The sequence below is a fragment of the Apiospora phragmitis genome (assembly GCF_038363925.1).
Source record: "Apiospora phragmitis strain CBS 135458 chromosome Unknown utg000007l:1.0-2108841.0:1.0-2111359.0, whole genome shotgun sequence".
Classification (NCBI taxonomy): domain Eukaryota; kingdom Fungi; phylum Ascomycota; class Sordariomycetes; order Amphisphaeriales; family Apiosporaceae; genus Apiospora; species Apiospora phragmitis.
The window spans coordinates 1,885,716-1,903,088 of record NW_027117405.1 but is presented as its reverse complement, the minus strand read 5'-3'; the positions used below and the strand labels follow the sequence as shown (position 1 = coordinate 1,903,088).

The 17,373-nt window shown below is 52.1% G+C and overlaps 2 protein-coding genes across 2 annotated transcripts; one reads left to right on the top strand and one right to left on the bottom strand.

Annotated features, from left to right (window-relative positions):
• Window positions 1-4,102: 4,102 nt before the first annotated feature.
• PG994_007537 (uncharacterized protein) lies at window positions 4,103-5,152 on the top strand (the record flags this gene model as incomplete). Its single annotated transcript, XM_066858946.1, has 2 exons — window positions 4,103-4,655; window positions 5,007-5,152. 2 exons carry the CDS (start codon window positions 4,103-4,105, stop codon window positions 5,150-5,152), a joined length of 699 nt encoding a protein of 232 aa, XP_066715888.1.
• A 1,532-nt stretch (window positions 5,153-6,684) lies between these two features.
• Window positions 6,685-8,400, bottom strand: PG994_007536 (uncharacterized protein; the record flags this gene model as incomplete). The annotated part of the gene is made up of 4 exons (XM_066858945.1): window positions 6,685-7,821; window positions 7,874-8,072; window positions 8,137-8,270; window positions 8,350-8,400. The coding sequence occupies 4 exons, from the start codon at window positions 8,398-8,400 to the stop codon at window positions 6,685-6,687; spliced, it is 1,521 nt and encodes a 506-aa protein (XP_066715887.1).
• Window positions 8,401-17,373: the final 8,973 nt, after the last annotated feature.

Here is a 17,373-nt window from a genome sequence, read left to right as displayed (position 1 = left end):
TTAGCTTCTCAGCCGAGCACCACCGAGGACGATGATGGATCACGAAGGAGAAGGGACATCTTCCGAAACACCTTGACAGACAGACCGGTCCACGTCTCGCAAGACGCTTGGGCAAATCGACTCCAACGGGCGGTCAAGTGGTTACCCAATCTGATCCATCGGAGGTGTAGATAGCATATTCGCTTTCATGCCGCTCAACCCAACGGGCGTGCTGTATGGCGTCCATTATGCTGTGCAACCGCTTCCCCAGCTTGAAGCAATATATCACTACATATCATATCCCAGACTGGCGCCGGACTACGCGGTGCAGTCATGTTATTCATCCTCCTGCGTGGTCGCTAGGGTGTGCTTGTCGAATACGGTTCCCTTTGCCCCGGTGTATGTATACATGAGCATTCGACTACCAGGCAGACAAAGCTATGTCATTAATAATCACTGCGACGGGCAAAAGTCTTGCTCGCTAGAGTTTTTGTAGCACAGAGAAATGGGGTCCTATCATGCGAGACCGATAACTACGTCAAGACTCCTGCAGTGATATGTCCCGGTATATGGCGGTGAGTGCTTTCTCCTGACTCGCGCGTGCTTCATGAGGACAGTTCGGCTAGACAGCAACAGCTCGGCAGCATACTCAACCTATCTGAACCATAAATCACCCGGTTCCAGCTATCTTGCGAGCAATTCGCATCGAGCGCTATGGATATCGTGTATCAAGAGAGATCCAGGACCAGGTCTAGTTTGCGTCAAGCCCGATTCAGGGGTAAGTAATCGGATCGTTTAGTATGGAAACTTGTGTCGAACTGATATACTCGCTCATCCCAAAACTTTGACTGCTATCACCAGTATAGTATGGCCGTTTGGGTGCTCGGAGTTGCGATGTTCCGTTCAGGTACGGAGCCAGCCACGCGTACTGCCATCCATCGATCGGCTTTACCTGCGATGCAGAGGAAGAAGAATGCAGCAAAGTGGCGTTTCACACATGTCGAGAGATGGATCGAATCGAGAAAAGTAGAATAGAAATGTGTCATGGCCTAGGAGAACATACGGGCATGGATAGTCTACGACGAGGTTGGGTTACTCTGGTTGGATGGCCGGGGCATTTCCCCAGGGGGGGTAACTGATCCCCCCTTCGAACCCAATAATGTGTGATTTGGCGTCAGGATCTTTCGAATGATAAGGTGAGGCCAACCCCAGGATCACGCAACCAATGTACGAACAATGCTATGTGCCATGGTTACAGCGCTCTGTTGGTCGCAGGTCAGGTCAGTCTAACCTAGTGGTGGGGTCGGTTTGGGTTGGGTGTTGCCGTTGATGGTTTCAGCCATTAAACCGACCGATCAAACAAAGACGGCGAGAATCTCGGATAGCTTGTCGTGCCTGTGTCGTCTCTGAGCTCGCTCTGGGTGTGGTATACTCCTCGGCTTGCCTAGGCCCCTCTCCGACCACCGACCACCGACCATAGCGACTGCTTTTCCTCGCGAACGCAGGAGGTGGAGCGGATGCGCAAGCTGCATTCTAAGCGCATGCAGTGCAGGTGTTGAGCCCCACGTAGGGCGTCAAATCAAAAGGCGAAGGACATTTCATCCCAGATTAAGGGAGGACAGGAGGGTGTCTGGAATCTTGCAGGGCATGCATTGAGAGGGTGGAGATATGTATGTACGGGATGTTGGTTGGAGTAGTGTAATGAAAATCCATGTCTCTCTCGATGGCGGGGTGATTAGGTAGGTCGGCCTTGATAAGATAAGCCCCCCATACTGCAGCCGACTACCTACCTACCTCTATCCGGCCGTACATACGATGGCCAGTGAAAAGTCTGACTGACATCCCATAACGTGCTAATGCTCGTAAAGACGGGGTTAGGCATCTATCTACGTATCGTGTCCCTCGAAGGTAATGATATGATTGTGGCTCTTAGCTTATCGTATAGTTCCGGCTTCTCCAGAGTCCATACCCTTGGAAAGGTACAATTGCAACGACAGCCCAACTGCGGGAGATCTGTAGACTCCAAGGATCCAAGGAACTCAGAGCTCGGCTTTTCCATCCATCCAGAAGCAGGGTGTGATCGTCACATATCCCCAAGACCTCCCCGTTGTTTCATCAGGGCCGCAAACGCGGAGCCAGGAACAGCTGTTGCTGACTGACGAGGCCTAGAACATGTGTTTCTCGCGAGCTGCCTTGTTAGCATTGCCTAGGTACATACATACCTGTGATGTAGATCACTTGGGATTATTTTCTACAGTACGGCCTTGTTGGTGATGAGTCAAAACTGCCGCGGCACTGCTTCCGACTACCTTGCTTGCTTACGAACAATGAAGGCTGTCTCGTGTTGCGTAGCACATGTTTCCCACTCCCTGTAGGCCTGCCGTACCTAGTATGTATGGAAGCCTTTTAGAAGCACCTCAGGGAGCGTCTCAGTAATTCGGCTTACCGCCTCTTTGCTCTGGGGGTACGATTGGAACCTTCTGGCCGACAGGAAACGACCCTTGGCGATATTAGGTCAAGTAGGAGTGCTTTACCGAACGACGTCGACCAACGGTAAAAGCCCGGCGTCGACCGGCCCTCCAGGCGATATGTAGTATGAAGTGTGTCGACAGATAATCCTGGATGAACGAGTGAATGGCTTGCAGGAAATTAGGTCTTGTTGGGTATGGCGTGGCTCTCAGTCTGATGGTGGGGTTACCTTGGCCAGCCCCCCCTGCAAGTTGCAACGCTCCGCCATCGCCATCTGCTACCCACGGGGATGCACCAAAGTACACTATTTGTCGCGCCGATTACCTGCTCCCAAATCGAACAAGCCAGGTCGGTAAGCCTAGCACGAGAATCTTCCAAGCCAAGCTCATCGGGCAGAAACAAGGTATGAACAGCCAATGGAATGGCCGAAGAAACGGTTGATAACTGCTTGATAGAGGGGAGTCAGGCAGAAGTTGAACTTCACCCCATATGGTAAGATGGAGGGAAATAGGCAGGTAAGTACATGAGTCCGACCCCAGCCTACCTCGTAGGGACTCCAGATATCCGGCGCTGTTACGGTGAGACTCTATCGAGATAAGTGTCGCTTGTCACGGGCCAGAGAATGTGTGTGAAGGGAAGTGAGCCCTTCTCCTAGTCTCCGGCTGGCCAGTATCACGCAATCAATCACTCGCTCGCTCGCACAAGTAATCTGTGAACAACACTCGGTCTGATACGGGAAGGTCATTGGAGGGGAGGGTTCACGGACAGGCTGGGTTATTTCTGTGTTTACTATCCAGTCACATTTCCTAGGTAGATAGGTAGGTAGGGAGGGATGGAGGCAGTGTAAGTAAGTAAGTACCTACCTACCTACAGACACTCAGACAGACATCTGAGGCATTGACTGACTGACATGGACGACGCACAAACAGAAGCAGAAGCAGAAGCAGAAGCAGAAGCAGTCAAGCGTCAAGCTCAGTACAAACGTACGCCGCGTAACACCTCCATCCCACTTTGCTGCCCCTCCCCTCCCCACCACACACCCTACCGATTGCGCCTCTGCCCCTCACCTCCCGCACTTTGATCAAGCAAATCACTTGCCATAATTCTTCCTGCGCTTGAATATTCTGGCTGGATTTATTATTGCTTTTCTAAAACGCGCCCGTTATTATTAACACTACGACTGTACGTACAGTAGTTTACATTCGGCTTCCCAGTAAGTACATATCGGTTTTTCCTTAACCCCCCTGGCCTTGGCTTGCATGCTGCTGCTGCCGCTGCCGCTGCCGCTGCTGCTGCTTGCTTGCTTGCTTCCCACCCGTCAAGATCCAAGCCTGCTACTACCATACCATACCGTAACCGTCAACTCACTCAGGCCGGCTACTAGGTTGACGCTCCTCTGGATTCTAGCAAAAGTCCAATGTAAGTTGACCTGTCTCACTTGGGCTTCCCGATTCTACTTTACCACCCCTACCGCGTACCTTACCACCCTTGGTGTGCGTGCGTGCGTGTGTGCCTGCCTTCCCTCCCCCGGCGGCTTTTCGTGCCACACCCCCGAAAATTTTCATTTCCTAAGAAGGCTACAGATATTGGGGCACTCATATCCTTCGGGCACTCCTCCTCTTTTCCTTCCCTTCCCTTCTTCTTCTCCTTCACCATGAGCGCTCCAGTCCCCTCCGGTAGCGTAACCGACCCCGTGGCAACTACGTCCAGCAACGCCCCAGCCGCCCCCGATGCCCCGCGACGACAGCCCACCGCCCCCTCCTCCGGTGCCACCGAACTCGCCGGTCAATCGCTAGACGCGTCGCAGGCAGACCGCGAAGAGACCAAGAAGCGCGTCATCGCCGCCCTGCGTTACTTCCCCGACTGGCCCACCCCCGGTGTCAACTTCATCGACATCCTGCCCATCTTCCAAGACCCCAAGATCTTCGAATCCCTTCTGCAGGTCCTCGAGCTCCAGATCCGGGACTCTTTTGATTCTCTGCCCGATGTAATCGTTGGCTTGGATGCCCGCGGCTTCCTGTTCGGCCCCCCGCTGGCCCTGCGCCTCAACTGCTCCTTCGTGCCAGTCCGTAAGAAGGGCAAGATGCCGGGCGAATGCAAGACTGCGTCTTACATAAAAGAATACGGCGAGGATTTCTTCCAGATGCAAGTAGATGCTATCAAGCCCGGACAAAAAGTTCTGGTAGTCGACGATATTATTGCAACTGGTAAGTCGGACTTACCCCCCTCCCTGGTCTCGTCTAGATCGAGTGTTATCATTCCAGAAAACCGGCTTTGCGATAAGCATGTGCAAGCATGTCTATGTGCGAAAACTCCCCATTCGCACAAGGACACCCTTCTAAGCCCAGCTCCTCTACCAAGCAAGTGCTTGCCTTCTGCTTGTTGGGCAATGAACCGGCAAGTACTAGGGAGCAGACCAGCCTGCTATAGCAGTGCCAGGCAGCACGTATGACTCGAGTTATACATATGGGTATCCACGACTACGGCGCAATATCTGGGACGAGAAACTAGATCTGCCAACAATCCCTTCGAGAGCCTTAGCTGACTTTTCAATTCAGGAGGTTCTGCCGCCGCCGCAGGATCGCTTGTCAGTCAATTGGGTGGAAGCCTAATGGGGTACCTATTCTTGATTGAAATCAGCTTCTTGGCCGGCCGAGCCAAGCTAGGCGATGTCCCGATTCTTACTCTGGTCGAAGAGAAGTAGAACATGGACCTGATACTTCGCCCCTGACAACATTTGGCTTTTCCAATTTTAACGAATCCATTCGGGTTGAGATTTATTGCACAATGTTTGCAGATTATAAGAGTTCTTTCCAAACTTTCAGTATGCAAACAAAAAAGATAGACTTTCTTTCTTGTTCTGCGCCTGGATACGACGAGGCAGTCGACCGGCTGGATGGCTGGCGTGATGGGGGAGATAGAAAAGGGGGCACGCTTTAGTCTGGGCTGGCGTATGGAGTTGAACACACGCTTCGAAATAGCAATATGTTCTGTGATATGTCTGCTTGCTACGCATTGCGAGCGCTATTACATAGAGGAGAGACGTGTTACCGTCACTTAATACTACGCACACAACGAACACCGCTTTGGCGGACTAGTTGATGAAGAGCATTGTCCTCGTTAAGCTTACAGTATTAGTATATGTGTGAGCCGTCGAGTGTATGATTGGTCCAAGGTGTCTGTCTTCGTTGATGGACAACTCTATGCGGTCTGAAGATGGGAAGGCTGCGTCCTTATCCAACTCTAGTTCATGTCCACCCTCCAGGGCTCAGGTAGCATAGTAGTCTGATGGAGCTACCTTCCACCCTTGATCTTCAGACAAGTCAATATCAGGCACACAGGAACGACTAGTATCATAAGGAGTAAGACAAGGACATAGACTTGGGCAGGCATTTTCCTGACTGAAAGAAGGCGATTCGATCCAAGAATTGACATTGTACAAGTTGACCAGTTCATCGCAAAGGCACCGGCCCAAAGAACACTACAGTTGATGGCAGTCGGCCCAAGATATTTCACTACAGGATTACAAAGTCAGGAACAGTCACATTATGCATTATAAAAGAGAGATCATGTCAACGTGTGTATTAACTATTAGAGAATGATTCAGTTGTTATATACTGCACCCTAGTGGCGCGTACACAGCAAACTGCATTCGGAGACATGCGACTTCATATGCTCCGCCAGTCCACCTCCCATGCCATCGTCAATTGAGTTTTCATAGTGTTTTTTTTTCTGTTTCGCTGGTTTGTGTTGCTTTGTCCATCTTTCGTCCAAACGACTGGGTATACTGGGTATCAGCAGAGAGTAAAGGAAACATTTTGCGCAAAAAGCAGATGGCGTATGCATCGTCCCAACAAGGTGCATGCAAAACAAGCCTGGTGACTTCGAGAAATCAAAAACCACGAAAGAAAATAAATCAAAGCAGGCCACCTTTCTAGCGCATCGCTCCAAACCATGCTCCAGATCAACGACAGAATCGAATCGCTTGTGAGCAATGGCGCTGTATGGACGCTGAAAGGTGGGGTATCAGTATAGGAACCAATTTCGACATGGGTATCTCGATGGAAATGCAGATCCGATCCCGACCAAACCCAACGTATTGGTATGACTCTCTAGAAAACATCATGAAGAGATCCAAGGCTATTGCCGCGGACCACGCACGGAAGGGCCAGGTTTGAAAAGCTTGGTACACTTTTCGCCAATCTGGCCGATACTTAAGCGGTTGCTGCGACTCCTCTAAGCAGCAGCGGGGACAGCGCTGGGGGCGGAGGTGGTCAGGGGCTTCTCCTCAGCGGCAGTCTCCTCAGCGGGAGCGGCGGCAGTCTCAGCGGGCTTCTCCTCGGCAGCGGTCTCAGGGGCCTCGGCGACAGCCTCCTCAGTGGGCTTCTCGGCAGGCTTCTCGGTGGCCTTGCCCTTACCCTTGACGGTCTGGCGGAGCTTGGAGAAGAGGGGCGAGCCGGACTTCTTCTCACCCTCATCCTCGGAGGAAGGGGACTTGTCCTTCTTGCCGAAGTTGAAGGGCAGGCTGGACTTGCGCTTGTCGCTCTTCACCTCCTTCTTCTCGCCGTTGGTAGCGGCAGCAGCCTCGGCCTCAGGGGTGGCGGCAGTGGGCGACGCAACTTCAGTAGACAGAGGCTCACTAGTCTCAACAGCTGGGATTACGGGAGCATTCTCAGAGACGGGGACGGCCTCGGTGGTAGGGGCAGTCTCAGCGGTGGGAGTGGTGGCAGTGGGGTCAGCCTTGGGCTGCTTCTTGGAGAAAGAAAGGCCACCGAAAAGGCTGGCGCGCTTGGTGGGGGTAGGCTTGACGGGCTTCTCCTCAGTAGCGGGGGCGGCCTCAGTGGCAGCACCCTCGGCCGTGGGCTCGGCAGCAGGAGTCTCGACAGTGGGAGTCTCCTCGGCACCCTCGGCGGTGGCAGGGGTCTCCTCAGTGGCAGCAGCCTTCTCCTCCTTCTTGCCACCACCCAGCAGGTTGCCGAAGATGGAAGCTCGCTTGCGGCTAGCGGACCGGCGCTTGGGCTCCTCCTTGGCCTCACCCTCCTTCTTGGGCTCAGCGGCTGGCTCGACAACAGTAGGGGTCTGGGTCTCCTCAGTGGCAGCGCCCTCGGTGACGGCGGGAGTCTCCTCGGTGGCAGCAGGCTTGTCCTCCTTCTTGGCAGCAGGAGTGGGCTTCAGGGTCTCGAGGGTCTTCTTGTAGGTCTCAGACTCGGTGACAGTAGTGGCGAGCTCCTTGGCCTCAGCAATCCTGAGCTTCAGCTGGGACACCCAGTTGTCACGGTCGGCAGTATTAGGGGCCTTGAACGCGTGCTTCTGACCCTTGGCAACAACGGTGAACTTGTTGTTGCCCTCGGTGGTGGGCTCAGCGGCATCGGCCTATTGACTATTAGTTTCGCACTTGACCTCCAGTTGAGACAGGTTCACATACCAGAGGGATGATGCCGTGGGGAGTGGCCTTGTCAGCCTCCTTGCCGTAGAACAGGAGACCCTTGCCGGTCTCGGTGGCCCACGCAGCAACGTGGTGACCGACATCAGTGGCCTTCTCGCTCTTCAGGTAAGCAGCCAGCTTCTCGCTGGGGACAGCCTCAGAACCGAACCAGAAGTGGGTCTTAGAGAACATCAGGTTCCTACGTTGATGATTAGTTTCATTGCCCTGATGATTGTGCACGAACTAGGCGCGGGGTAACTTACTTGGGGAAACCGGCACCAGCACCCTTGTGCTCGAGGGTGCCCTCCTCGATGGGCTTGGCCTCCTCCTCCCTCTTCTCCTCAGCAGCGGCGGCGGTCTCGGCGGCAGCAGGCTCCTCAGCGGCAGCCTCAGCGGGCTTGGTCTCAGCAGCGGGCTCGGTGGCGGCGGGAGTGAGACTCGGCCGGGATAGGCTCCGTGGCAGCGGGCTCGACGACGGCCGGGGTGGTCTCAGGGACGACCTCGACGGGCTTCTGAACTTCGGCCATTGTGTATTATGTTGTTGTAGTGAAAAGAGATGGGGTATCAAGAAAGTGGGTATCTCAAGAGAAATAAAGAAACACAACAAAGTATCTACTGTTACTCGATGTGGTGAATGCTGGTTGGGGGATGTCTGTCGATGACTCCTAGCAGACTCACAACAAAGAGAGTTAGATGTGGAAGATGGGGGTGTAGAAGGAGGGGTGGGAAGGAAGATCCTTTTGACTTTTAATGAGTCGATTACTGGTAGAATGAAGAAGGGAGGGAGGGAGAGTGCAAGCGTCAAAGTCAGTGTTGCCGCTTTCTATTTATTTGCCTGTCTCGCAATAATAAGGAGGGCGTACCGTAAAGGGCAGTTTTCTGTTATTTTGCGGGACCAAGCGAAAGATGCCAGGAGGCATGTACAGGGCAGGGTAGCTTGCTGCTTAGCGCAAGTACCACTACAAGGGTCGATCCCCTGCTGTAATTGGACCGGGACTGGGGTGCTGCGAGTGGAGACCTTAGGTGTTTAGGGGTGGGTCGTCCATTCAATGGAAATCCAATCCAATCCCACCACTGACTGGCCTCTTTTTTTCGCCTCTCTCTGCACCTGCCAGGAGGTGATTCATTCACTGAGCAAATGAGTTCGTTCCTGTCGACAGGCGAGTTAGGTAGGCTGGACAGTATGTAGGTACGCTACTGCATGCAACTGCACACGGCGGTTACGTATGAGCATCAATGAACCTCATGTTTAGGGGTAGACACCGACAGAATCAATCAACCTACGACTAGAGAGACAGCCAGACGCCGTCGTCCACCACAAATTTGATACATCAGATTGCGACGAGATGGGAGGGGGGTGGTCCAGCGTTTGTCGCTGCTGGTGCTGTGCTTGTCTGCACTAAAACTCAAAAGGCTAGAAGCAGTAGGTAGTTGAAGCAACAAGGGTCCCCTAATGCTATGCTATGCACCTCTGCTATGCCATGCCATGCCATGTATCACCATGCGCATATGCTGCTGCTGCTGCTGCTGCTGCTGCCATCGAACCACACAGCTGACCCCATGGTGCAAGCCAAACTTTGGCCTTAGATCATCTCTCTATTGTTTCCTCCTCAACCAGATCCAGCTCGAGATAATGATATATTAGTTGTGCCAGTGCCTCCATTCCACACTCCACAGAACCGGCTTCTCGTCGTTCCAATCTCCCATCTCCAGAATGAGCTGCAGGAGGAAAAAAGGCCCCGCCATGAGCAACACCCACAACGCCCACTGGCGGCCCTGCAGTTGCTGGGTCATCGTGCGGCGGTGTGGTCCGTGCCGGCTGCGATTTTCAGTTCAGAATTGCTGAAATGAAGCAGCTCGGGCAAAAAAGAAATTACAAGGTCGTTAGCAGTGTCATCGGCAACATTAACCTGAACAGGGGTCACGGAAAGCCAAGTCACCAAAGGGGGGTAACTAGCCCGCGACTATTTCCCTATTTCCTTTGCGAGAACAGGAGGCTCCTATCCAAACAAGAAGGAAAAGAAAAAAAGACATTGATCAAGCATGCAAATGCGCCACAGGGTGCCCTGGGGATCGATGCTTCAAACCCGTTGATTGGAGCGAGGTCGCTTGTGGACTGGTGTTTCACCGTCTTCTTCTTTGTCATCGAGCTGGCAGGCTGGCGATGTTCACGGCAATGAAGTATTATGTGGCCCCCCTTCGGCTGCCGCAGGTAGAGTGGCAGTGGGAAGGACGGACGGACCAAGCAAGCTACTGGTCTTACAGATCGAACGAGAATGCGGAATGCTGGCAGCCGACAGTACATGGCGTACACAATACTTGTACTTTGCATTCATGCGCGCAGCAACGATCAGCAAACCGTTGGCCAGCTATGTAGATTAGGTAGATGACAGCCCATCCACATGCACATGCTAACAAAGGGCTGGTGGTGTAGGTACGAAGCAGTACAAGATGGATTCTGGTTAGTTGTCATGCATCCGTCTGGTGGAATGAAACGACAGAGGAACATTATTGTTAGCGGCCTTCCTTGTTGACGTTTGGGCCTTGAAACCTTATCAGAGTTGCTTGACGATGCGCATAAACAATGGTATTCTTGTGCGTTTGGTGAGTATGCTGACTCGGGTTCCAACAGCGGTGGTCACGTCGTCTTGTAGCCTGACTGGTAAGAGTTCTCTGATACTACACTTGATACGACGACAATGGCCTCGCGCCAAGTAACCACCCAGCTGCCCAACTCGTCGCCCTCTTCAGACCACACGGCACAGTATCTTGCAGCAAGCCAGTCAGTGCAGGATGGGTGGCTTATCAATAGCACCCGCAAGTGACCTAGAGCGGCGTCAGCCTGCCAATGGAGGACACACAATCCGGTTGAATGCCCTACTCCTCCTCCTACATATTGCATGTGTGTGTCCATAATTCCAAGTGTAGGTTGTGAGACGGAGGGCTGCTGCTGCTGCTGCCGATGCTGCTCGTTTCGTTTGCGCGTAACGTGCATGTACTCGCAAGTCGATTGCCAAGTACCGGCATATGTATTTTGCACCTTGCATCCGCTGTCGACTAGCAGAGGTAATGTCCAATGTACCTACCTTGCCCTTTCTTTCCCCTTCATGCCATGCTGGGCGGGCAGCGAGCTGCATCTATCACACTAGCGCACCCTATTGGCCGCTAGGGCACGTTTATTTCGACGCTACAAGTCCCTCTAACCTGCAGTAGGCCCGTACGCCATGTGACTGGAGATTTGCTTCTAAAATGAGAGTGGATAAATTGTCGTGATCAATTTTCGACTGGTCTGCAGCCGGCCAAGTCGGCCAAGTCGATCGACAGGACCCCTTCGCACCTGGACCTCGCCGGTTCCCCTCGACTGAACAGTGCAGCAATAATCAGGAGGAGTGGCCGCCAATGTAGCATCCTGATAGACGACCACCCCCTCTCTTCACCCTTATGGTACCCTTGGGCACCCTTCAAGGCGAAAACGTTGAATCTTCGGCCTGGGTACCGGATGGCACAGCCAAGATTTGCCAGTGTGGGCAACTGCTTCCACCACCCAACGGGGGGTTGTCGGAGGTTTTTCTTCGTCGTTTGTTTCTTCCCTGGTACTGGCTCATTGCTGTGGGTTCTAGTCCAGGGCAATCCTTCTTCAGCAATTTCCATATCGTGGTTGCGGTTACGTACCCAGGCCATACTGGCAGGACTCGGGATGCCAACTGGCCAACATGATGGCCACCCAGGAGGGCGTTTGTGGTGCTGTCCCAATCTGCTGATCTACCTCTGACAGTTGGCCCTTTTCTTTTCTGCCTTCTAGAGTTTCTAGTTTCTATTGTGGCCCAGAAATTTGCATATCGACGAGCAGGTGAGGTCCCGTAGTGGATCTTGACAGGTTCCCTTGTCTCTATTCGCGATGTTGTAGGATATCCACCCCATCACCGCTACTGGAGCTGGTCTTCTTTTTATTCTTTATTCCCCCCTCCCCTTCCTAAATGAAGGGGTCCAGCCGGGCGTCAACCGGGAACTAGCCGCTCGAGATAGATACATTGGCACATCCCCCAATCGACCTAGGCATTACTCACGCCCGTAATCAGACGATCATTTTTTCACCCCGCCAATCTCAACTTTTTGCGATTTTCAGCGCATCTTTCTTAGCACGACGTCTATATTTTGAGCCGGCGTGCGCGCGCCTATGCAGTCACTTAGTCAGCTGCAAACTCTGTTGCTGAAGATGCATTGATTGAAAGCCATGAGTAATGGCAGGGAGGACGATGTTACCACGTAAGCCTTCATGTTACCAGATGGAACCTGTCGCGATGCAGTCGGGCCTTGGAAGATTGCTATATATACTTAATGCGCCCATCCTACTTCCCGCGCTTACACCAAATGGTTTGCCCAATGGCGTACATACTATGGGCTGTACTACAACAGTAGATGCGATTGCAGTTCCACTTCGTGGCCCCGGGTGGAACCGTCATCTAAAGATGCCCAAGCTGCCAACTAGCACCCGCTCAAGTATATCGTATATTAGTATTGCTATTCGGTCTTGGTATCAGTAGTCAAGCGACTTGCGGCGAATCGGCTATCTACGGTAAGGTTGATAAGTTGTTTCATCTTTCATTGAACTGTTCGAACTTCTATTAGTAGGTAGGTAGTAGGTATTAGCAAGTGGTATGCCCAGCCTCGAGGTATACGGGCTTTGGTTAAGAGCAAGCCCTTGGTATAGTATCGTCCACCTAAAATTGAAGCTGAGCAAAACAACCTGTCCCAAAAGCCGCCGACCCTGTTCTGTCATCCCTACCCATGTCAACGCCACAAGAGGGTGCAAATCTATGTTACCGTATTTATTTAATATGCCGCCGTGGCCAGTAGCGAGGGGTCTCGACCACATCCTCTGTTGCGCCAAACAAGTAGCAAGCAGCTCAAGCCTACCAGATGCGACATCTTGGGCGCCAAGGCAGGAATTAGTAGCCATACAACATTGTTCCCGACTTTTCCGTTGGACCAGGTAAATTGTCCTTTCTGTGAGGTAACAACACCCAAGCTGGCTGCTCTCGTTTTGGCCTAGGTTGGCGATGAGAAGGAGTACAAATTCCTGCCCTTCAGCACATGCTCACACGGGGAAGCAAAACCACAATTATTGCTATCTTTCTTGCCTGCAACGCACACACGGCTCCAGCCCACTATTATGCCCTGCATTCGTTGAGGGAGGCCCGCGGGGGAGGAGAAGCTGGCCGGACTCGCAAGGTTTTCTGTGAGGGCAGATGACTGTGCTGTTGCATTGGAGAAGTCCTTGCGGCGAAGCTGAAAAGAGTTTCGCTCCGTATGGCATAGCTGCCGTGAATCACGAGGTCGTGGGCAGCTACGAACCTGGTTCGCCACTGGACTTGGATGGATGCTGCTGGCTGCTTCTCCTGCACGCTCCGGCTTGTTACCTCATCGGAACCCCGAATGGCCTCAAATCGATCGATTTGCGACTTTGCCGCCAATGCCGACTCTAGCCTGGGTTGCTTCTCAATGCTTCTTGTCCTTCCTCGGCCAGACTGCCAACTGGCCAGGTGCCGGGGAAGAGTTGCGGTCAAGATCAGGTTTGTATCGCTGGGCTCAACCCTACAATCTCGAATTCCTGAAAGATCTTCTCCTATTGCCCGGGTATATGCCTGTTGGTTGATAGCCCAGCTTGCAAGCTTGGTTGTGTATGCTGGATGCTCCACCCCCTCTTTCTTATAGTACTATGCTAAACCTGGTAGCATGGCATAAGGCTATGAATGACTAAACTCAAACCAAAAGTGAGGCGGTGACGTGGGCTCTGGCTCTATGCTTGCGATGCGTCCTGTACTCCAAGCTGTTTTGGCGGAAGATTACATTGCATATACCCATCGACTAGCTGGTTTCAGCTGCCAACCTCACATCATATCGCCGTCGATCAGGCTGGAGCTAGCCAGATTGCTTACGAATTCACAATGCGCCCTCGTAGTCTCGTGAAACATCCAGACCTCTTACTGACTCTTGACTTCTTGTGATTCTACATTGGATGTTAGATGCGCACGAAGACGGACCCGGCCCGCGCATGAGGTCATGCTCTCCGGCAGACCGAGCGCACCAGCTGTCTTCGAATGGCTAGGTACTTATATAATAACAATAATAGTCAAGGACAGGGTTTTCTATCCCAAGCGGATATATAGCAAAGTGCCCATCCTCCGCACGTTGCGATAATCTCAACCCGGTGAATGGGATTGGCGCAAGGGCATGGATGTCACGGTTTGTTCCTCTAGCATTGAAACTCTTGCAGCACGGCACGCATGAACCCCCGCCCGTTGAACAGAGTCACATCTGAGCTTCGAGAGTTGCGACTGAAGCTCGTGCGTGCTTTTTATATATTTAGTATAAAAAAATGTTCCATTACGACTACCCGAGAGCCTCACCATCCTCTTATATCTTATATATCCAGAGTGTGAGACATGCATGCGGCCAAACCTACCAATGCGGCAAAGAACGAGGAGTTCATTTTGAATCCACATTTCCGCAAAAGGGTTGCAGCTTGTATCGCTCTCCGCACTTTGCGTGTCCTGAGACAAGTATACGATGAAATACTGCTCTGGTGACCAAAGATCACCCCAGCGGAATCACGGTCCATCCCCGCCCTCTCGTCATCTGCACTCGCATCGCTTATCTTAAGTATGCTTTCATATCTTTACTACCCTCCTGTCCGGCGAATATCTTCGTTTCGCCCCCGCAGGCGTGTTACGGTTCGCCAGCTGTGTATGTAAGTACATGGCTCGTAGTAGATCACAACGTCGTCGTCGTCCAAGACCGGGATTCCAACCCCCACCGGCGATCATTCTGTCGGTCACGTTCGCCCGTCCACACCCCGCCTACCTTGTCTTCTTAGCGGATTCGTTATCTATCTCGGGGCATGTGGGCGTGGGAGATGCACGTGCATGCATGCACAATACTAGTTCTAGTATAGGTATAGTACTGGTGAAGATGTCAAGACAGGCCATGCCATCCCATCCCCCGCTTTCGTGGTATGCGTGGTGTATAAGTTTCTGCACGCACGAGGTACATATTCTCCGGGGTAACGATGATGCTTACTTATCAAGTTACCCTTCTCGGCGCACACAAGATCAACCCCTTGTTGCACCGTCGAGAGACACAACAAAGCACGCGTACATCTCCATTGCTACACCGGTCCCGACCCATACACGCGCCGCGTACATGAGGGACGGCGAGACATCAAAGGGGACTCCAAACAAGTGCGGTCTAGAGCATTCCTCCGTCCGGGGAAGGGTAGCCTGTCTACCACAAACATGAGAGAGCCATGTCACCACTTTCGCTCGCTTGGACCTTCCTGGGCGTGTTCAGCAAATAACCTCTCACACCATCTTGCCGAAATGTCAGATGACATGCCATGCCATGCTTTTGCCGTGCTTATTTGCTGTAAAAGATAACGAAAGCTTGCCAAAAGGGATATCCTGACCCCCAGCACCCAATGATATCATTATATTGACCGCCTTCTTGTTTCCCAAATAGTACTTAATACATAGCCGGTAATTCACTGGGAATCCTGATCGGGGTATCATTACACGATCAATAATGGTTGTTTTCCTGTACATTGCTTACTGTGCGACCCACGCCGATGAAACGTCTTTTTCCTTTTTTTTTTCCTTTTGCAATTCCATATATCTTTTGGTCACCGACTTCTGGCATTCTCCTGTATGCCAACCTTTTCTCCGTAGCGTTGTTGGACAGACATATCCATGATCCCCGGCACTGTAGGCTAAGTGTTCCGAGGCGGTCCGCAGTATCTGAAAGTGCTTGCTCTCGTTTCGATCTAGGAAATATGGTATCTTACCGCTGTATCATACGTACATCTACTGCAAGGAAGTCGCTGCTCTGTCTGTGCAAGGTTGGTTGGACTTATTCGTTGTTTCACTGCCGTCATCTCGAGGAGCCGTTGTCCATGTCCTTCGATATCTTGGCAGGTCTTATGATGACTGATCGGTCGCAATGCTGTTCAGTGTATCCAGAAAATACCAACAAGTGCTTCGCACCAACGAAGCAAACTCGGCCACTATGCTGCCTCGCTGTGATTCATTTGGTCAACCAAGGCCTGTGGCAATGCACAGCATAGAGCAGCTGTTCATGCCATAGGATATCCCTTCTGGAGACCATGGCGATAGTCCATCGCCCGACTAGTCCACCTCTTAGCATAATACGTCGGTGCTCCTCGCGACATATACGTCAATGCTATGTCCGTGTTTCATGTGGTGAAGGTTGGTTATGAGAAGCCTGACTCTTGGCTTAATGGCGCAGGAAGGTTCTCACATTGTGGTACCATGGGAGCTGTGGAAAGTATGACTATTGGAACAAGCGAACTCGAGCATTTTGTTGTTGGCTCTAGTACGATGACTTTGCAAGAGTATATCCGGCCTTCGCCAACTGTACTTTTCTTCTTGGGTTGTCTCGTCTCAATCGTTCGGGATATCGGTGACCTTATGATGCGTTTCGAAGAGTTGTTGTCCGCTGTGGATATCACTTCAATGTCGAGATCGACGAGTAGAAGATAATTGGTTCTTGTGAGCTCACTTATAGCTTAGCAATCCCGGTCCACATGCATACGGTAGCTAGGGCTTGGTTGCAAGAGGCTTCGCAAGAGGCTGCCCAACATCACACCTCTACGCACATAGTGAGCAAGGTTGGAAGACGTAGATACGATGAAGCTACAGTCAGTGACGTTGCCTCTGTAGTCGTGTTGATATTCTCTGTTTGTACTCCGTCTCTTGCTTTCCCTTGCTTCCCCTTTACTGCCACGAAACAGTATTTGTGGTGTTAGTAACATCGGTCTTTGGGTAACCGGAGGGCAGGGGATGAATACTGTTGATGGTACTACCAATGAGACACATCAACTCCAGACTCACTTGCCGCCTTGTGAATATCCCCGGCCATCTCATCCTTCAGTCTCGTGTCTCCAACAAGCAACAAGGTCTTGTTGGCTGGTATTCCGTCTTCCGTTCCCAATTCGAGTAAGGAGTGGATTATGCGAAGGTAGAAATTGGCTGTGTGTGACGAGGCGCGCCACGGCTGGCTAAGCGGTTGCCTGGGAAAGGTCGAGCTGTAGACGATGTGGCTGGTGGGATCGGTGGTTGTTGCCGCGGTAGTTGTGGTGTAAAGATTACTCTGGTGGTTTGTATGTTGCTTTGGGGGAAGGCAGTCTGTCCCCAGTCGGGCAAACAAGAAAACGCAGGTCGTCGTGCTTTCGTCTTGGGTGGTTGATGTTGGTTGTTGGTGAGAAGTACACTGCGTGTTGGCAAGCCGTACTACTTCGTTCGAGCGTGTCGTATGACTCCTCTTGTCAATGGCCTTCTTGCAGTCTGTGCTCTCATTATTTGTTGTTGTCGACAGTGTGGTCGTTTTTATATTGGTGTTCTTTCGTTGCGTATTTGGTCTGGGTCTCGCCGTCAGCTGGGTTAGGACTGCCGTGAACAAGTCTCAAACAAGATGTACACATTTAA